Consider the following 22,648-nt stretch of genomic DNA (forward strand, 5'->3'; position numbering starts at 1 on the left):
AGGTGGCTGTTTGAAAGGAATTTAACCAATGGTTACATCCCTGTGTCCCTGCCTCATGCTGTAGATCAGCGCCAGCTCCGTGCGCGGAGCATTACTCATACTGTCTCTTCACACAGCAGTTAACCTTGCTTGTCACTGCTTCCAGTGGGAGATCAAGAGCATTGAAATTACGGAGGTGGCACAATAAATCATGGTCACTTCTTGACATGGCCAGACAAAGCAGCTGGAAAGAGCCTCGCTGCAATGTCAGCTCAAAGTTGAAATGCAAAGTTTTAACATGTTAATTCTCTCTCTCTCTCTTTATTGTCATCCTGATGTTTTCTGTTCCCCCCATGACTCAGATGAGTGGACAGGAGATCAGCCTTGGCAGCTTGGTGGGTTCAATCACCATGCCTGGTCTTCCTTCCTCCCTCCCTCCCTCCCTCCCTCCCTCCCTCTCTTCCTTCCCTCCCTCCCTCCCTCCCTCCCTCCCTCCCTCCCTCCCTCCCTCCCTTCCTTCCTTCCTTCCTTCCTTCCTTCCTTCCTTCCTTCCTTCCTTCTCCAGTTGTGAACAGGAGACATAAGAATGAATTAAACAAACCTGACTTGAAGTCGTGAAAGAGCTGTTTGCGTCTGTGAAGCCTCAAGTTTCAGCATCTCACTTTCTAAACACAAACTCTCTGAGCACGTGAGCTCCCGTGAAGGAGGTTGTCCCAGGAATTAACCTTGTGGTCTGAATGAAGCAGGCCCTGGTCAACTAGGTGCGCTATGAATGGATGGTAGTTCTGGTCTGCTGGTTCTCTCCTGCCTTAAAAAAGATTTGAAATTATTACATTTTATTTTTGATTAATGTGTATTAATTATACATATTAATGGAGTTCAGTGTGATATTTCGACAAGCATATAAAAATGTGCATTAATCAAATCCAAGCTCCCTTTATCCATCCTTTCTCCTGCCCCTTTTCAACCTCTGGTAATTACAATTCTACATTCAGGTTGACTTTTCTGGCTGGCTTTTGCTTGCTTTCATTCCTCCTGCTTTTCTATCAAGCCCTCCTTGCCTGGCCCTCCAAGCATCTCCCAGGTATCAGCTGGTTAAACACTTTCAGAGTCACCTTCCTGGTTTTAGTTCTCTTCCTACCCCACTTAGACCTCACGGCCCAGGACTTAACCTTGTTCTTTGTGAGGGTGTGGAATCTACCCTACCTCCATTAGCAATCAGTCTTCTTGTCTTTTGACAAGAAGAATTTTGTGAAAGCTGAACATCTCTTTCTAGAAACACATGCACATACACCAGGGGTACAGTTCAGCACTGACATTTTGGAATTTCGGGGGCATCTTCACGGATCCAAGATAAAGACAGTACTTCTCATAATTGCTGGTTTCATTATAAATAGCCTCCATGGGGCTCTCCTCTCCTCCAGGGCAGGGAATGGATTTTTCTCAACTCCCAATCCACTATAATATGGGAAGGACCAAAGTGCTCTTCAGAAGGACCAAAGTGCCCTAAAGGTTACCCAGCGGCCAATCCCTGAACCTGATCTCATTTTACTTAACTGTCCAGCATCATTTATATTATTGCCCACTCTCTTCTTTTCATTCTTCTGGTTCATTTCCTTGGTTTTCATGACACCGTCCTTGTTCTGCTGGCTTCTGACCTCTTCCTCCACTTCTTTCCTTCGGGTTTATACCTTGAATGCTTATCTTGCTGAGGGTTCCACTCCTAGTTCCTCTTTCCTCAAACTCCACATCCTCTTTCTGAGAAATTCCTTCTCCCCTCTGGTTTCCACCATTGTGTGTACACTGATGATATCCAAGTGGTGTCCCAGCCCTGACCTCCTTCCTTTACCCACCCCATCTTCCTCTGTATGTGCCTGACGGAGGGCTCCCGTATGCTCGGTGTATCCACTAGGGGGAGAAGAGTGACTCCTCACGTCAGACATTTTCTTCCATGGGGGTTCATGTCCATTGACTTACCACTTCTCACCTCTCTACTCCCTCTCCACTTTGGAGAGGAGAAGCTCCCTCGTTGGTAAGCTGCTCTCAGACAGCATGTGCTCTTGACCTACACATGTAAGATCTTGCAACTACCAGGGAGTCTAAGGGTAACCCCATCCTCCCAGGGTGGGGAGGACCAACCACAGTCTAATTCAGGGATGCGACGTGAGCAGGTCTACTTGCCTGAAGGTGGACGCTATGTTCTGTAACATCAACCTTGTTTGAGATAATGGGGGCATTTTACCCTCATCTTTGCTTCACTGTTTTGCTTCTTTTTCTTTAGTGATTCAGAACCCCAGGCACATGCTTGGCTGGGGAGTAGGGAAAGGGTGGAGAGTACTTTCAAGAGCTAATATTATCCTAAACTGAATCCATCATGTTCTCATGCATTTTTCTTCAGAATTTGCCTCTCCAGTTTCTTTCATCTTTCTCAAGCCAGATCTCTTATTTTCTCCCAGTGATCTTTCTAGAACATAGCTACCTGCAAGGAAAGTTTTCTGAAACATCCTTAACCTGTATTAATGGAGGAATAGGGTGATTTCACATCAGTTTTCCCATTTTGTCTCATAAGTATAAAGGGACCCAATTTTTAAAAAAAAAATTTATTTTTTACTTTTATGGAGGGAAGAAAAGAAAGACTTCTTGGGCATGACTATGACCTGGAATTAAGTGAGCAAAATTTCTCTAGATACTGTCAGGCAGCCCAAAGGAAGCAGAAAATAGAGATCTTATGCTCATGAAGTTTATTAATTAAATAGGAGGATTACATGAAAAAGAGAGAAACACAACCACAAATAATACTAAAATATTAAGAGAAATAGGGGAGCTACAAGAATGATTTTTTTGTGTGTGTTTTGGTATTGGGGATTGAACCCAGGGGTGTTTAATTACTGAGTCACATGCCCATCCCCCTTTTATTACATTTTATTTAGAGACAGGGTCTCGCTGAGTTGCTTAGGGCCTGGCTAAGTTGTTGAGGATGGCTTTGAACTTGTGATCCTCCTGCCTCAGTCTTCCAAGCTGCTAGGATGACAGGTGTGTGCCACCATACCTGGCTTCAGGAATGATTTCAAATGCAAAGTGCTGGCATGACTGGGTGGGGTAGGGAGGCAGAACATTATCTCCCAGCAGCCACTAAATATTATTATCATTCATGGAGATGATATTTTGTTGGAGTAGGTCAGGAACTCTGACTCTTATGTCCAAATAAATTCCTTGTACCTCCAAACCTCTTAGTTTGAGCCCTTCCCTTCCTCTGCCCAAATTTAGATATACTGATTGACTTTCTATTTTCTGTTATTTTTTTCCAAACTTTATATACATCCTGACCTAACTCCAGCAGGTATAAACTCAGTCCACAAGCAACAAGAAATATCACATTCAGTGTTTTTTTTAAAGTAATAATAAATCTGTGGTCGAGCCCCTATTCCGCAGGGTTGTCTGGAAATTCAGTGTCACTCTTCACTAAGGCTCTCTGAGAACTTCCACCCATGAATTGCATAAGGTATTTGGGTTCTAAGGTGTGAGCATTAGAGAAGACCATCTGTTCATCGACTAACAGCCTGTTCCTCTGATCTCAGAAATTCTTAGTGACCCTGCCTTCAGACTGGGAAGCGTTGTTACTCTGTGGTGTGTTTTGGACCCAGGAACCCTGGAGGAGGCTGAGAGAGCATTGTGCCTAGCTCTCTTCTCCCTAGGTATACCTTCTAGGTCTTATCCCCTCCCTTGATGCTCCCTGGTATGAATGTGGGTCTGGGCTGCCACAGGATTTTCATGCCTCTCCCCCATACACATTTTTCTGTGCTATATTGTGTCCCCCAAAGGTTCAGTTGTTGAAGTCCTAACCCCCAACACCTCAGAATATGACTGTATTGGAAATAGAACCTTTAAAGAGAATATTAAGTTAAAATGAGGGTGGATTCTCAACCAGTATGACTGGTATCCTTAGAAGAAGGAGAGATTAGAAAACAAAGAGAGATCAGACCTATGCTTGCACAGAAAGGACCACAAGAACACCCAGTGGCAAGTCAAGGGGAGAGGCCTCAGAAGGAACCCACCCTGCCAACACCTCGAGTCTCTAAAACTGTGAGAAATAAGTTTCTGCTGCTTAAGCCACCCAGTCTGTGGAACTTTGTTCTGGCAGTCCTTAGAAAATGAATATACTCTGTGTCCTTTGTTTTGGTTAAACTTGGGCTTGTACAAAAGGAAAAAGGGCCATTGACTTCAAGTAGCTTCTATTTTCTCACATTTCTGTGGCAAGAGATCAGTAAGGACCTTGCTTCTTGGAAGGGAGTGGTGGAGTGGAGGAGTGGAGGAGGAGGGGAAACATGCAGTGAGATCCGGGGCCAGCTGGCCTTTCAGTATATTATCCTTCCATAGTTTCTGTTTTCACATTTCCCATCGTTGTGCTTGGCCTTCTGCTTGTGACAGGGCAGCTTCCTTGCCTTATCTACCTTTCCACCTGCACGTTCCACCTTTGTGGATTCAATCCACTGTGGATTGAAGATGTAGTTAATTCCATGATGATTGCATCTGTCATGGACATGTACAGACTTCTTTTTACTTGTCATTCTTCCCCAAATAATATAGCATAGCGACTATTATATTGTATTAGGTCCAAGCAATCTAGAGATGATTTAATGTATATAGGAGGATGTGCCTAGGTTATGTGCATGCTTTTACGTTAGCATTTGTGGAATTTGGTATCTGTGGGGGATACTAGGTCCTGGAACTAATTCCCCATGGATACTTAGGAATGACTGTATATAATTCTTCTTGAATTTACCCAAATAGGAAGGATTGGAAGATTTGAGAGCAATGACATACCAGATGTAAAAATGATTTCTGACCACACTTGTGTCCCAAGAGGTGAGCGGGGTTTTAGAGGACTCATCCTGAGTGTGGTTAGTCAACGATTATTTCATAGAAACATCCTCAATATTTATTGAGGCTCCGGCCAAGCTGTTAACCAAGTGAGCCAATTGATTGTCAAGCCCAGTTTCCATATCCATATTAAAAGTCAATTGGAAAAGACAGGATTTCCAAGCAGTTTATAGCCTACTTTATTTCCTCCCTTTTTACCACCCCATGATCTTGGTAACTCTGTTACTCTGATTGGAAAAAATTGTTGTCTAATGGCATTAAAATGTACAGCGACTGATAAACTGTGACCAGTTCTTGTCTTTTTGAAAGATCTAGGAATATTAAGACGTCATTAAATATTTTATCTCCTTTCCTTCATGCTATGACTTTAATGTTGTGTTCAAAGATCATTACTCAGTAATGCTGGCAAACTTCCTCTCCTTTGAAGACATTCTTTACAAGAGCATGTAATATTCATTATTACTCTTGGTTGCCTGTTTTTATTCCATCATCTACCCCCTACTCCCCAAAAGATTTTACTAAGGCAAAATTATTTTAAATTATTTTAGGAAGACATATATACTACAGAAAATTTTGAGTGAAAACCATCCAGAGTATCCACAATTTTCCAAAGACATCAGTAGGGTGTATGTTAGAACGAAAGATGTTTTTACAGCACTGGGGCTTTGATTAAAAAGAAACCATATTGAATGCTCAGAACTTTTACATAACTTTCAAAGAGTAGGTTTGTAGGGTGGTTAGGTCTTCCTCTATGTGAAGGGAGAGTTCTGGAGCATGCTACAGTTAAAGGAGACAAGAAATCATGGAAAGACATTGTAAGGTGCAAGTACAGAGGAGAAGTGTTTTCAGGACTATGAATCACTGGGTGATGTCTCCAAGATCCTCCATCCCCTGTTCCCAGCTATTATTTTTAACAATGAACAGGATCCATTTCCTACTTGGGAGGGCTTAGGTGTTGCCTTGATAGAGGCCAGGAAGATGGAAAGAAATGGATGTGGATGCTGTCGAGGTCCCTGGCTGATCCAGCCTCCCCAAGAAGCACCACCAGGGGGAAGCACCAGGTGGACTTTCAGAACTTGACATCCGATTGAGCTGCTCTTGAACAGTTGGTTTTCCATCCCACCACGGATTGTCTGGCAGCCATTGATTTGGCCACTAGGCAGCTTAACGTCACACTGGGCTCACTTCTAGCAACTACACAGGGACCCATGTTATGCACACCTGTATTCTGACCTTACTTGTGGCTTGCGCTCCATCTGCCCCATCCTTGTTTGCTTTTGACTTAATTCCTTCAACTATTTTATTCTTTTGTGATGTATATCCTTTTGTAAGTTGCCTGAAATCTTTTGTGGATCAAGGTGAGGGTAAATACAGGCAAAGAGGGAAAATGAATTATGGAGTTTCCATTGTGCCTGACAGTTTTGTGTAATTGGATATTGGAGGTTTGGGCAGGATAAGGGACTCCTCTTTCCAAAATATTTTGTGTTTTGTATATATCAGGCACTGGTAGGTATTTTTGGACCTTAAAATTGGAACACATGTTCCTGAGATAGGGTCTGACACCATAGCAACTGTATACAATATTTGGAATAGGTCTGCTAAATAGAGAATGAATAATCATAATATTTATAGATTAAATAGTACAGAAAGAACAAAGGGGAAGCAAGAGAAACAACACAAATTTCTACAATTAAAAATAGCTTTAGTTTATAGATAAAGTAATTTAAAAATTCATAAAATTAAATTATCTGGTATTTTTTATATTTTTGAAATCACGACTGAGGGCCATGGTTGTGGTTCAGTGGTAGAGCACTCGATTGGCATATGTGAGGCACTGGGTTTGATCCTCAGCATCATATAAAAGTAGATGAATAAGATAAATGTACTGTGTCCATCTACAGCTAAAAATTTTAAAAAATCAAGACTGAAATACATATCTCAGATTGGGAGAATTTAATAATCTATGAAAAAATTAAAACTATCTTAATTCCTTCCTTTTGGATGCTAATAAGCAGTGCATTTTGACACATATTATGTCTCTATTCCTCCAACTATCTGATCTGAAATCTGAAATCCTATCTGATTGCTTATTCTCCCTTTAAGATACATTGCTCCATGATATAGTAAAACTCCCCTGGATGCCATCAGTAGGGTTTTAAGTTGGTACAAAGACAAAAAGGAGAGTTTGGCTTGTTGCTGGTGATTTTGCATTGCATTTCTGTTCTAATTCTGAATTTTCTAAAGCACACATGTTTTGGCCCCCTGTCCCTGATAAAGCTGAGCAGGAATGTGAACGCACTTTCACTACCTCCCATTGTACTTGGAGACTGTTTGGTCAGATTGTGTTCCAGGGTTTTGTCTTGGGCTTCTCCTGAGATTTCTGGAAGTTAATGCAGTAAATCAAAATCTCTGAGCGAATGATTTCAGTCTCTGAGGGTAGAAAATGCCATGGGGCATGATGCCCACATAGGAAATAAGGATCACATATCCCAATGACAGAAATATTTATTCAGCTTTTGAGCAAAGGTATAATCCTGAAATGGAAAAGACTCTGAGCACACTGTTGAAATGCAGTTCCCTAACCCAGGTAACATTAGCACAGCTTATTGGCAATACAAATATTTGAGTAAAACCACTGATATTAGTCACAATCTGCCCCTTTTTCTGAGTCCCTTGGGATATGCATGCACAACATACAAACTCGAATACACTTAATCTAATCACCCCTGGAGATGGAGGAGTGTATACTCATATAAATGTCAAGTTGGGACATAATTTAGCAGAACTCTGGAGTTTATCACCATTGCCAGACTCCCTCTTTATTCCATCTGGTGAAACAAATTAAATGTGTCTCTCTGGTTCTAATCCAGGTAAGAGAAGGAGACTAGAATCCATGAGTTTCTTATTTGGATACTATCATTATGCAGCCAGCTCTGATTTAAGGAGTCAGCAAGGTCTACTGTGTGCGTGAGGGAACAACAGAAAGGTACAAAAGCCAATTATCTAGGCCCAGCCATAATGTACTAGCTGGTGATTGTCTCCTTGACAACATTACCAGATGTATTAAAGGTTGGGAGCAGAGGTTAATTAAAAAACAAAATCAAAAAAGTACTTAAATATTAGAAGTGAAAATTCTCTTTGTGTACACCTGGCCATGATCATTATTCTCAGTGCATTTGAGATACTTAGATAAAGGTTATCTTGTCCAGAAACACACTGACCTCTGGCAAAGAAAATAGCTGCTTGACCATATCTCAGAGAAATGAGAACCCAATTAATTCTTCCTACTGGCCTTGGGGAGTGTATTTGGAAAGAGACTAGGGCATCTTTCTCAACTGGGGCAACTTCAGCAATGTCTGGAGATATTTTTGGTTGTCAGACTAGGAGGCATGGGACTGTTCCATCTGGTAATAGAGGCCAGGGATGCTGCTAAACGTCCTAAAATGCACAGGACGGCTTCCTCACAACCAAGACTTTCTGGTTTGAAATGTCAATAGTGTCAAGGTTGAGAAGCCTGGGTCTGGTGGATCTCATGTATTCCTTTTCCTTCATGTAAGATTTACCGAATTAAATGAATGAGGAAGGGAGGGAGGGGGAGAGGGAGTGAGTGAGAGAAAGAGCTGTCTCATTTTTCTAAATAAATGCAAGTTATATGATAACTGGGATGTTATCATTCTAGATGACTGCAGAGACAAATTTTCAGCTGTGTATTCTTTCCATTATATCACTAAACAACCAAGCAAAAACATTGACCTGAAATTTCAGAACATACACATTTCCCTAATGACATGAAAGAAATAAAAGAACTTACAGAGGTCCTTTTTTTTCAAAATGAAATAGACATACTCAAAATCCAATATGCAGAACATTTAATCCTATTGCTCCTAAATACATCTTTTAGGTATAGTTACCATTATGGTTTGGACGTGAGGTGTCCCCCTAAAGCTCATGTGTGAAACAATGCAAGAAGGTTTGGAGGAGAAATGATTGGGCCACAGTATTAACCCAATCAGTGAATTAATCCCTGATGAGATTAACTAAGTAGTAACTGGAGGCAGGTGGGGAGTGGCTGGAGGAAGTGGTTCATTGGGGTCGTGGCTATGGGGTACATATTTTGTATCTGGAGAGTGGAGTCTCTCTGCTTTCTGATCATCATGTGAGCTGCTTCCCTCCTCCACACTCTTCCACCCTCATGTTCAGCCTCATCTTGAGCCCCAAGGAATGGAGCCTACTGTCTATGAATGGAAACCTTTGAAACCATGAGCCCCTGAAGAAACCTTTCCTCTTTTACAGTTGCTCTGGTTAGATCCTTTTACTCATAGCAGTAAAAAAAGCTGACTAAAACAGTTATGAACATCTCTTCCTATCACATAGATGTTACTAAGAACATATTTCAACTTCCTCTAGATGTAGACCCAGATGGGAACTTTTTTTCCCTCTGGTGCTTGGGATGGAACCCAGGGCCTCATCCACGCTAGGCAAGCACTCTTCCAGTGAGTCACACCCCTAGGCCAGAAGGGAACATTTTTAACGTGATGGAATATTGCATAGAGCAGTTGATGCTTTATAAACGGCATCATGAAGTAGTGCTATAAGGATTTTTATTCAGTACATCAAGTTTCAGTTGACTGATCTCCACTCTCCTTTGCTTCTGATGATGCACGATATTTCTTCTCTAGCCTCTACCATGGTAGAAACTGCTACTGCACCAACAGTCTCTACGGAGCATAGCAAAGACAACCATCAATGCCTTCCAGTCATAGTTACGGAGAACTTAGTCCCCTTCAGATGAAATCAGCTTGCATAGCTGGCTTCCAAAGTGGAATAGCTTTTGCCTTTTTCATTATTTTGATCCTGAATTTCAGTTTATAGAACTGTTCCAATTTGGCAATGACTACTGGGTAGAATAAACTAGATACATTTCTCCCCCTCCAGCACTCTAGAACCTACTGTCTTATTTTACTTCCTGCTTAAAGTCAGTCTGGAAATTTCTGAGATGACCTCAGAGTATTCCTTAACATCTTAGGTAGAAAACAGCTTAACTATATTTGCTTTATCTTAGTAATGTGTAATAGATTTATGATTCCCATGAGACTTAGGATCAAGTAAGCAATTCAAGGGCAGCTCATGAGGCAGCAAAGCATAGTGATTAAAAGCACTGATTTTATAATATAAAATAAATAAGTAGATGAGGAAAAGGAAGTCTAGTAGAGTAGTGGGGGGAGAGTGGGGACCAGGAAGGGGAGGATAGAAGGGAAAAGGGGAGGATGGTAAGCTGAAATTGAATTTCATGCATGTATGATTTTGTCAGGATGAACCCAACTACTATGTATACCTATAATGGTCTAATAAATAAAGTGCAGGTTCTAGAATTGTGGCTCCAATATATGATTAATTGTGTGGATACTAAGCAAGTTAGTTTATCTGAGCCTGACTTTTTGTTTATGGACTGGAGATCATAATACTGCATAGGTGATCCTGGGAATTAATAAGGGCTCAATAAATAGTGGTCTTGAGAAAATGAGAAGTGCCATTGAATACCTCTCCAAGACCTTCCTTCTTAACACTGATGAAAGATCTTGGTAAGCAATGAGATCTGGGTACCAAGTTGTTCACAGTCTGATCATCCTTTCCCCATATCTATTGAGGAATTGGCCAACTTATTCTTCCATTAATCTCTGTGATCTGTACATTCTTAGGGTTGCTCTCTGCTGAGGGGCAAATATCCTGACCTTTCCAAGTAACAAAGTGTTGAATTCCCTTCACCCCCTACTTACTCTGGGACCTGAATGTTCTCTTGATGAGCTTAAATCAACTACTCCTCTGCCCAACTTTCTGGGTCTTTAGGCTTATATTTGCTTACTCTGCTCACTCCCTAGGCTGATCACCTCTCTCTGTCGTCAGGTGGTGAACCTTGTTTCTTTCTGGAACCATGAGGAATCTGGTGACCTTGAAAGGTCTGGCTGATACTGAATACTCCCTTGCCTTTTATCCTGCACCCCCAAAGTCAGTTCTTTCTGACTTCTCATCTTCTGCTGATAACTGGTCTGGGTTGGCCCATAGGTGAGTGTCCTCAGCTTTCATAGGTGAGTGTCCTGTTGCCTTCATCAGAAGTGGAGATAATCCTGTGGCATTTGACTGATTATGATCTTCTGGGACAGGAATAATGTTTTGTCTGTTGTTTTATCTTCAGGGTCAACCACACAGAAGGTATTAAATAGTGGTTTGTTGAACGATTAAGCATATATGGGACATATAGATAAATGAATCCTTTATTTGTTTTTAACCTTTTTTTTTAAGTTGTTGGTGGACACAATACCTTTATTTTTATTTATTTATTTTTATGTGGTGCTGAGGATGGAACCCAGTGCCTCACATGCGCTAGCTGAGTGCTCTACTGCTAAGCCATAAACTCAGTCCCCTTTACTTGTTTTTCTACATGTTTGCGATGTTGAGTGCTCACTGGGGGAGGTGTGGTAGGGTGTGTGAGAGGCCTGGCAGGCAGGGGGTCTGTAGTGGTCAGAACAGCAGACCTATGGACTCTGGAAAACAGAGTCCACACATTGGGCCATGGAAAGAAGCCCCTGAAAAGATTTTAGCTAAGGATTGATGTCCAGTTAAAAAGTATTACTATGTTTAATTATTTTAAAGTTGCCATGGAATCCTAAAAAAGAATCTCAGGAAAAATTAATTTAAGTTGACTTTCATTTACAACAGCTGTATTCTGTATGATACCTTTTATGTCATACAATGAATGAAATGCATCAAACAACAGAGTATGGCATCCATAACTTCAGACACAGAGAGACCCTTTCTTTTGTCTCAGATTATACCTCTTTCTCTTCTCTGATATTTGGGCTTTTGGACCTTGAAAGGGATTACTTGTGAAAACCAAGGGCCGGATGGGTTCTAGGATGCTGAACTCACTGCTGGGACGTCGAGAGGCTTATGCAACACATCAGAAGCAAATGACACTTTGCTAACAGGAGACTCCATAGGGCAGGAAGATTGTATGGTACTCCTGATCACTCATTTCAGCAATTCTGGACTCTCATGACTCTTTATTCTAATCTAGACCACAGCCAATCTACACAGAAGGTGTAGAATAATCATTAAATGAATTCACACTCCGGTCCTTCCATTCACTATTGGCTGTAACATTGACATGATCATATTTCATGAGGGGAAGAGAGTATAACAATTGTACTAATCATTTTTATATATGCGCCCATTTGAGAATAAACAATTTCCTAGTAATGGCCAAGAATTAACTTCTCAATACTAATGTGTTACTGTTAGAAGACTTTTCGCTCTTTTGTGTCACTTACAGTGTTAAGAAGAAATTGACTTGGATTCCTCTGTATTTTTCATGTGATTAGAATTTCAGACATTTTACTTTTGCCAAGAATATCATGTTTTATTGCATTTTTGCAAGGTTTTAGGATGATGATTTGGAAATAATCATTTTTGGCCATTTTTTACAGGCTATGTAAAAATGTCATTTGATGCTGTTTAAGGAGTATTCTTTTTTTTTACCATTTTCCCCTAAGGCGGATCCAGAGGACAATGATATGATCATTTGGACAATACCTATAAGTATTTTGCTTTGTTTGCTAGCATTGTAGCAATATAATCAACATAGTATGTAGCGGAATCCTCTAAACAGATATTTTTTCTATGTAACCAACTCCTAAAATAACATAACAGAAACATATTTATATGGAATCTAATATTATTGCTATGAATATTTTATTTAAGATGAGATAAATGGTCTAAGTTACAGCATAAGCAAAACCATTTAGAGCACAGTAGGGCAGAGGCCTCTTTATACTGGCCTCTGACAAGTGCATTGTCATGCTCCAGGGGAATGAAGGAAGCTCTTCGACTCAGGAGCCTGGGGACTGCCACCTGTCACAGTCCTGTGCCACTCTTCCTGGGTCGCCAGTTAGTGTGGGTCAGCCATGAATGTCACAAGCACGTGGCAAATTAGATAATGACACATGTATATTTTCAGTGTTCATCCTACACAAAGATGGGATTTATGTTGATTCAGTCCCTAACACTGCTTAACCCATGTGACTTCCTTTTAGTGTGCCAGCCTGGTTTATTCTGAGGCTATCAGAGCATCTGCAGGCTTTATCTTGCTGGTCTCTGATGTAACCTTGAGGTGCAACCTCTGGATCAAATTGGACTGGGGGCTGGGGCTGTTGCTCAGTGGTAGAGTGCTTGCCTGCATGCTTACGCTCCCTCCTCCGTTTGATTCCCAGCACTGCAAAAAAAACAAAACAAAACAACAAACAATAACAAAAACTGGGCTGGATAGACCCACAAAATCCTTTACTGGCAGATTCTCGGGATATACTGCCTAGGAAATTCCCAGTGCATCCATTTATTCATTTATTCAGAGTCAAAAAGACCCTGAGCCTTGCTTTGAGCCGGATATTGTGCTTCATACTGGGGATCAAAGCACAAATAGACCAAGGCCCTTACCCTCTGTGCAGTTCTCTGCTTGGGCAGGACTTGGCTCCTTTCAGCTTTCCTTCCTTTGTTCTTGATTTGACTTATGGAACACCTTCGCTCCCGTTTTCCTCTGGTACATGTTTATGGCTGTCCTCACCCATTGTGTGTCCCGTGGTAACTCATTGCTGGCTCCGATTTGGCAGGTAGTTTATTACCTGCTCCATTTTATAGATGAGGCAGTACAGAAGTCTTTTTTTCTCTGCTTGAAGGAAGCCTGTTTGCAGACGCCAAAGCTGCAAGCTGAGAGACAGAGGAAAATATTTTTCTGCAGCTGAGGACCTGACATCCAGGCCTTTCTTGAAGTTCAGAAGGGCCCCAAATTGAGTTGCTGAAAAAATAATTTTTGGAGTATAATTATTTTAGGTTGGGGGAAAATGACAAAACTCATCCTGGTGTAATATAATTGACCACTGGATGTCACTGTTGCTCCATAGAAATGCTCTGGACACTGCTGTTAGGCTTTAGGACTTGGGAGCGTTTGTAGGTCTGTCTCTGCATTTTTAACGCTCTTGCTTTTGTCCAATTTGCATTGCAGTCACCCCCAGAGCTTCTGTGAAACAAGGGCGGATTATAAATAAGCAACTCAACAAAGAAAAACAAGTTGTCTTACCAAGAAGTAACCATGGCTGATGGGCTGATTTAGGTGTTGGGGCACTTGCAAATCATCCTCAGAATAACCTGAAAGAAAGCCATCGTTACCCCCTTTGTCTACATACCTAGATTGTTAAGAGTCTGGGCCACACAAAGGCTTAGCAGAGCACTCAGGGCACTGGAGAGAGTCACATATTAGAGGTCACTTCTTTCAACATTCTGCCAAATGTGTGACTCCCCCTGTCCCATCCACCCCTTCTCTGCCATAGGACCTGGACAAATGACCACCACCTCTGTTTAAAGTCCCCCAGAAAAGAGTCTCACAGATTTGCCAGGCAGCCCAATTCACTGCTGGGGTGCTGGACTTGCACTGGAGAGGGGACAGAGGTCTTTTTTCAGTTCACATGCTTACTATTGTTTCATAGCTGCTATATGATGGGACCCACCCATTTTCAAAGGATGCTGTGGGAGTTTGGACAAAGAGGTTTGACCCAGTCCAGGGGGTGCAGGAAGGAACAACCCTGGAAGGATCAGTTTCTGGAGCGGGATAAGTGGGGCCTTTTGGCCTCCCTCAAATCTTATAATGCACCAGATGATTACTCTGCTGCAGGCAGACACTCTGCTGTTCCTGCAATGCTCCTGGTAAGCATAGGAAGAGTTTGCCAAATTCAGCAGCAGTTACATTTAATTAATAGAGTTCTCTTTCCCTAGAGCTATGTGAGGTGGAATTTCATAATCAAATCTGGGTTCTGCACTGGCTTCTGGTGTCTAACTGTAGGACCACAGCTACAGAAAGGTTTTGCATTTTATAGCTGGGAGGAAGACTTACCTGTTTCTGCTCCTTCCCACTTCTGTTCCTTCTGTGTGGACTGAGGTTCACCCACTGGTGGGAGCATCTCTGCTGCTCCACTTGCTCCCTCACTTGGAAATTCAAGCAGGAGAGCTGCGGGCTCCTATCTGGAGTCACTGAAGACAGAAGAAGTGAAGAATCCTGCATTTTTACAAGCCTCAAGGCCCTCAGAGGCAAGATGCCTTTTATCCATTACTAATGGGCACCCAGTTTTTCCTCTGGCTCATTTCTGGTATAGACTTTTTGTGAAATACCTAAGATCAGATGTTCACCCTGGAATCCAACAGATAGAACTTAACTCTTCGCTGGGCCTCTTTCTAGCTGTGTAACCTCAGGCAAATCACTTAGCTCCTTCAGTTTTCCCTTTTGTAGAAGGAAGACAATTAGAATCACAATGTCTACCCTCTAGGGTTGTGCTGAGGATTAAATGAGAATGCATTTAGGGTGTATAGCACAGTGCCTGTATGTTATAATGCTCCCTGCCCCCCCCCCCCCAAAAAAAAAAAAAAAAAAAGCCTAGCTGCTGTTATGGAGTTGGATAAGTTGACTCAAGAGAGGACAGAAGAAATTTGGTATTGTGACTAAAAATATCAGAGAGGCCCAGAAGTGTGAATAATCAAATCACAGCCTTTACTCATGTAATAAACATTTTTGAAAGCTTTTTATGTTGGGTATGATACATGGAGAAAGATCTAGTGTGTTTCAGAGAGCTGGAAGATGAGTGGCAGATATATACCAATGTTATAATACACACGGTGGATACAACCATGTTGGTCACTTTTCCATTATTGTAACAAAATACCTAAGTTAATCAACTGAAAAAGAGGAAAGGTTTATTTTGACTCACAGTTTTGGAGGTTTCAGCCTATGGACAGTTAGTCTGTCACTTTTGGGCCTGTGGAGAAGCAGCACATCATGGTGGTGAGTATATAGCAGAGGAAGCTGCTTACCTCATGTGGTCAGAAAGTAAAATAAGAGAGGAAGAGAGGAGACCAGTGTCCCCAAATCCCCTTCAAAGGCATCTCCTTAATGACCTAAAACCTCCCACTAAGACCCACTTCCTAAGGACCAAGCCTTTAACACATTGGCCTTTAGGGAACATTCCAGATCCAAACTATAGCAGTTAGTACAAACGTGAATTTCCATGGATGCAAGTTTAGTGTAAAGATACCTCTAATTATGTTTAAAATTTTGTGACTGACGTTCTGTTATTTCAAACTCTGGGAGTTTGGACTGAGGCATAGTGGTGGTTGCATAAACATGGCAGCATCTACATTTTACCAATCCATTCTGGGACGTATTACATAACGGTGTACCTGAAAGGCACCAGGAACCAGTGGGACTTTTATATTCCTGCACCATACAAGCATTTATGTTCAGAACAATAAAATTAAGATTGCCAGAAAGATACCACAAGCGCGTTCATATTTCCATTTGACAATACCTTTCTCATCTGAATGTACTTCCTGTCAGTCTGGCTGGGTTTTTACATAAATCACTCCAATGTTTAAACCAGTTTAAGCTTTATATGCGTACATACTGTGTAGATTTAAAAAAATATGCAGAATCAATTTCCTTCTACTCAACTAATTATTGTAGTGGAGCTATTTAGATTGCACACTGGCAACATTGCCCCTCAGGCTACATCCTTCTTGACAAATGTTGAATGTTGAGCTATAATTTTATCTACCCCATCTAAAATGTTAATTGCAGGCGAGAATCCAGAATTTATTTACCAGCAGCTTATTTTTTCAACTATTCATTTAACCAGCATTATTGAGTACCAAGAATGTATACAATACATTGGATACGAAAATCACAAATGGAATACCCCCCCCTTTTTTTTAACTTCACAAAGGTCAACATCATATGGCTTTGGTTCACCTGTTTGCTTAAGCTGATGTGCAAGACCATCTGCAGATAAAAGGGCCTTCAGTGGCAGTTTCTTAGGAGAGTTGTGGAAATGTAAGTTTTGCAACAACAAGAAAAAAACCATTGAAATGACCTATGTTTGAATTATTTGTACCAGAAAAATCCTATCAGAAAAATAATAGTGGGAAAAAATTTTCAAACTCCCAACTAGAATATATAATAAAGAAGGAATAATGATTTATGTGCAGTGCATGTGGTTTTTTTGAGGAGGGCGGATTTGGTTTTGCGAAAATCTCCATCATGAGCCTGAGACGTGTCTGATACACAAAGGCAGGTCAAGGGCTGGATTTGGGCAGTGATTGAGGAGAGGGAGCTGAATTTCTCTGCATGGTGAGGCTTTCAAAATCAATGTGGATGGAGGAAGCATAGCAGAATGGTTGAGAGCAGGACAGAGGAGAGCAAATGGGGAGATGGAGTCTATTTTCTATAACTCTTAAAGAGGAAGGTAAAATGTTCAAGTAATATATCTTTAAGATGTCACATATCTACCTTTAACTGTTTCTTCTTAAGAGAAATGTTTTCTAATTTGACCTATAAAACACACACATGTACACACACACACACACACACACACACACACACAATTTATACACATATCTAGAATGACTACTTTTTGAAGACACATATTCTTATTTTCCCACCACCTGTGATAGCCTCCGGAGGCAGGTGTTCTAGAACGAGGCGGTGCATACAATTCACTATGGTGGACAACAGGTGATAGGTCAGTGGACAGAATGGAAATGCCTCTTCCCAAGGATTTTTCTTTGAGGGCTACAACAATCTGATCAACTTCTAGAGGTCCCAAAGAAATTGAAGAAGCAATTTTGGACTCTTGTTTTCTCTCTCTCTCTGTATCCAGAAAAGGGGTTGCAGAGGGGAAAAAAAATGAGAGTTTGAGAAGTTACATAAGGGACAAGTTCTTGGAAGTTTTGCTCCTCTTTTCTTTTTCTTTCTTCTTTTAAAAAACATTCCTCATTTAAAAGGAATGTCACAATAGTTATTTTTGTATTGTTTAACATTATTTTATTCTCCATTCACATTTAACACAGGGAATTATTTGAGCAGATCTGAAAAGTTCTTTAAATACTTGACTTCCATCATTTGAATATCCATTGGAGGATGCAGATACTCTGTTTGGACATAATCCTGTGAATTTGCCAAAAGGTTCTTCTTAAAAAAAATTGCATACACAAGCAGGAAATTCTAAATAGGGTTGTCATTTTTAACTGCCCTTTGTAGGACTCTTCTCCATTGACTAAATATTTTCTGATGCATTATTTACTGTGGTAAATGAATATATGGGATTTGTCCTCTGGATAGCAGTACCTCCTAAAGAAAGCAGTGAAGAAGTTCATGAAAGGGGAATTATTATTGCGGTTACCAATTTGAACGGTTTAAGCATAAGACATAAATCAGATACATATATATTTACCATATATAAGAATAGAATATATTTCATAATATATATGCATATATAGTCATAAATGTAATAAATCTATTCACATAAATTTATGAATGTTATGAATATTTTATATTCACGTATCTGATAAATATATGACTAATATGCATATTATATACACATAAATCTTGGAAATTCCAATAAGATGTATATGTACATACACACACACACACACACACACACATGCAAACATCCATGTGTGTGGGCTGAGAACTCTAGAACAGTATAGAAGGGTCCATTTATTCAGTGACCTGAGGTAAGGAAAGTTGGCACTTGGCTAAAATCCTGCAGGGTGCGGTATGGTCCTGCCCCTCCTTATCTCCCTTTTCTGAACCCCTGGATTGCTCCACATGCAACATCTCAGGAAAAAAAGGAATTTTAACCTCATTGACCCAAAGTCTGACACATGTGAAAGAGGTTCAGGGTGGCTTTGTCTGTAGCTTCTAGACCTGGATTTTACTCCACCCGCACCTCTGTCCCTTCCTGCTGGCTCACTGCCTAGGGTCATGGTGACCTTGGAGATGCTGAGGTAGCAGATCCATAGATGAGAAAGAGTTTGGGTTTCTACATGGCCACTTAGCAGAGAGCCTCCTGCTGAGCCAGGAGCACCCATTTTGGACCTTACACAGATAAGAAATAAACTTCCATTGTGCTTGAGCCAACATACATGTTGGGTGATTTTCTTATAGCATCTAAAGTTACCCTACCTAGTACAGGATTCATAGCTTTTCTTGATAACTGAAGGGCCCATGACTAGGGAAGGTCAGGAATCCTTGAATCATATTTTAGAAGTATTAAAATTGTAGAATGTTATGGCTGGGAGGAACTTTGAGATTTTTAAGCAGAGTATGGGGCATGCTAGGCTTGGAGGGCAAGGGGCTGAGGGTGAGGAGGTGGAGGAGTACTCAGGTGGAGGTTAGGACAGAAGTCCTTATTAGCCTACTCTCATCTGAACCCCTATTCCTGAGGATGGATCTAGCCCAAACTCCTCAACTCCTCATCTTAACTGATGAGGTATAAGGTGATGGAAGTTCTTAACCTCCAGTCTCAGGTCGGCATCTCTGTGCTAATCTCTCAAGGTGTGATGTTGGTGACTTGTATACCATTACTTGTGTAACACTTACATTTTAAAGGAAACCTGGAGGAAAGGAAATTTCTTTGCCCAAAATTCTGTTGTAAATTCTCATTTCAGTGGTGTTTCAGATGTTTTGAGTCCCGGGTGCAGAAGACATTCTAAAAGATGTCAGGGAGCTGTTCTAACCATGGGTGAAATCATTTGTGAAGATGAGAATTCACATTGTAAAGATGAAGATTTACATGATAGAGAAGAAGTGAATACTTCATGTCGTTTGAAGAACATATGGACAGTCTGATAGGGACATTGGGGCTATTATACTGGAACTAAAGGGCCAAATAACTTCACCTAAGACAATCCAGACAACTGTCAATTTGCCCAGCAGCCTTTGAGGAGGCCCTCCATAGGGGGTCAGATTATTTCTCATTACCTAAGACTAAAAGTGCCTTGGGCTATAATATTTTTTGGACAAAATTTTCATCAGCCATACATTCAGCTCACATGTTCTTTAGAGAACTGAAGAACTACCCGCACCACCGAATCGCCGGGCGATTGCATTAGCAGAATGCTCCCATGTTCTGCTATAAATTAAGCAGTACAGAGGGCCAACTTTATTCTCTTTCATTTCCTTCTTAACCCACACATTGGTAGACATGAAGATTTATTTAACTTATTACCTCATTTCCTGCCTCCTCCTTTCCTGGCAGTGTTTTTGTTCAGTTTTCACAACCTTTTTTTCGATGCTTGGGTGCCACTGGGTATTTTCAGCCTGCTTCAGACTCCAGGAACCAAGCGGGTACCCAGAGTCCAATTGTGTTAGGTATTGCTCTGATTAACACCTTCCTCTCAGGACTTTTCATGCTGAAAAAGCTGTGGCAATTTGGAAGATCAGGGTCCTGATGTTAACTAGCCGTTGGAGAGAGAGAAATGATGTTCCCAAGCAGCATTATCCCTGGAAAATACCAACGCTGTGAGAAATAAACATGTAAATTCAGTCAAAGGGGTTCAATGAGTTAATGAGGGGTTAAATGGGCAAAGATTTAAACACGGGGGTTTTGTCTCCTGAAAAGAGCAACACCATTTTTCAGGTTGGTAATTGAGGAGTTAAGCTTTTAGGAGCTCAAAAAAATAACTGTTAAAAACATTGAGAGCCCCCCCAGCAGTTGTGACCTTTATCTCCAGGGTCCAAATCCAGACAAGGGTCTTAATTAGCTGCAGAGAAATCTAGAGCTTTGGCAACAAACCAGCAGACATTAAAGAAACAAAACAACCAGTAAATAAAAGAGCCTTTTTTTTTTTTTTTTTTTTTTTTTTGGTCACAAAAGTTAAATAGGAGCAATGTTTATGTAACCTTTTGGTGTTCCTGTTTCCCAATTTCTCACTTTTTTAAAAAAAAATTTCCATTTTACCTAATTTCTTTGCTTTCATTTTCCTCTCAAATTGTTTTTCTTTTTGTCTCTCTACATCATTTTATATTTTATGCTTTTTGAAGAACTTCATCTTATTCCCTTGTTTTAAAAAAGTCTATGTTGAGTCCCTCAAACTCCTTAAGATGTATTTTGGAGCATTTTCTACATTTTTATTATAATACAAATGCATGTTTATTACATAAATAATCTCAAACAATGCAAAGTGCATAAAGTTCTAAAGGACCTCTCAAGCATCCAAATTTTTCTATGTATCTCATATGTATGTGTGTGTGTGTGTGTGTGTGTGTGTGTGTCTGTTTATATATGTATCTAGTGAACACACATTTTCAATTTTTTAAAACAAAGAAAGGTCATTTTGAACCCCTGATAAGACTGTATTAAGCTGTATGTCTATTCAGATTCGTGTAGGTATTGTGATTTATAGAACATGATTTTATTTATAACCTCTATGTTATATTGGTTCATGTCTTTGTGGATTATGTTGGAAACAATGTTTCTTTCTGCTCTTACCATTATTATTATTTTAACTTTTTGTTCATTCAAAGAATTATTTTTTCCTTTTTCAGTCTTTCTTGTGACTGGTTTTAATTTTTCCATTTCTCATTCTAGTCCCTCTGCCTAAGGACAAAGAACATACTACACCCAAATATGGCACGCTGCATTTGAGAAAATAGCACAAGTAGGAAGGTCTCTCTGATCTTCTGAAGCAGACCATAAAGTAATTCTCCAACCTTCCTGGAGACGAGATCATGACTTTCATTCCAGGGGGTCCTCCTTATACCTGGAGGAGAGGAGCAAAGACACAGAGATGCCAAGAAGAACCTGCAAACTAGTACTCGAAGGTTCCCGGCCATTTACTGCCATTCTCTTATATCCCCTTTTGTCTGATTATGCTTCCATCTGACTGTCCACTTTTCATTAAAACTCAGAATAAAAAATCACTTACACTGTTTCTTAGTGTCTTCATTTCTGAAGGCGACCAAGTCATGCAAACTTAATATTAAGCAAATTTAATATTAAGCAAATTTGTTATGTTTTTCTCTTGTTAAGCTGTCTCTTGTTATAGGAATCTCAGTCATGAACCTTGCAAAGGGTAAGGACAATATATTACTTTTTCTTCCTTAGAGAGGTTTTAGATCCCGTATGGCTTAGATGCTAGAGTTGTGTTATTTTTTTAATTCCATCTTGATTGCTTTTCAGTCCCACAAATCAGATACTATTTTGCTTTATGCAGTTAGTGATTTTATTCTGTCATTCCTTCCTTCTTATCTTCTTGCATCTGAGAGTCTACTGTGGTATAATTTTTCCTGAAGGACATACTCCAGAATTTCATTCTGTGAAAGCCAGTTGATAGGACACAGCTTGATGATTTTTTTCTTTTGAAACATGTATTTATTTTGCTTTTATTTTTTCATTTTTAAAAATTTTTACAGACTGCATTTTGATTCATTGTACACAAATGGGGTACAACTTTTTGTCTCTATGGTTGTGCACGATGTAGATTCATACCATTTGTGTAATCATACATGTACGTAGGGTAATGATGTTTGTCTCAGTCCATCATTTTTTCATACCCCCGCCCTCTCTTCCCTCTCATTTCCCTCTACATAATCTAAAGTTCCTCCATTCTTCTCTCACTCCCACTCCCCCACCCCCATTATATATCATACACTTATGAGGGAAAACATTTGGCCTTTGGTTTTTGGGGATTGGCTTATTTCACTTAGCATGATAGTCTCCAAATTCATCCATTTATCTGCAAATGCCATAATATTCTTCTTTTTTTTATTAAAATATTTTTTATTTTTACAGACACATTTCGATTCATTGTACACCAATGGGGTACAACTTTTCATTTCTATGGTTGTGCACAATGTATATTCACACCATTCATGTAATCATACGTATGTATAGGGTAATACTGTCTGTTT

At 40.3% G+C, this 22,648-nt stretch overlaps 1 protein-coding gene across 1 annotated transcript in view; it reads left to right on the top strand.

The window, feature by feature from the left end:
- Hrh4 (histamine receptor H4) overlaps positions 1 to 21,519 on the top strand; it is a 70,000-nt gene extending 48,481 nt beyond the window's left edge. Inside the window, exon 3 of the mRNA XM_047526639.1 lies at positions 21,327 to 21,519. Coding sequence (XP_047382595.1) covers positions 21,327 to 21,383 — 57 coding nt within the window. The 3' untranslated portion in view covers positions 21,384 to 21,519. The remainder of the gene's footprint in view (positions 1 to 21,326) is intronic.
- The last annotated feature ends 1,129 nt before the right edge of the window (positions 21,520 to 22,648 follow it).

Source organism: Sciurus carolinensis, chromosome 15 (assembly GCF_902686445.1).
Source record: "Sciurus carolinensis chromosome 15, mSciCar1.2, whole genome shotgun sequence".
In the NCBI taxonomy this organism is placed as follows: domain Eukaryota; kingdom Metazoa; phylum Chordata; class Mammalia; order Rodentia; family Sciuridae; genus Sciurus; species Sciurus carolinensis.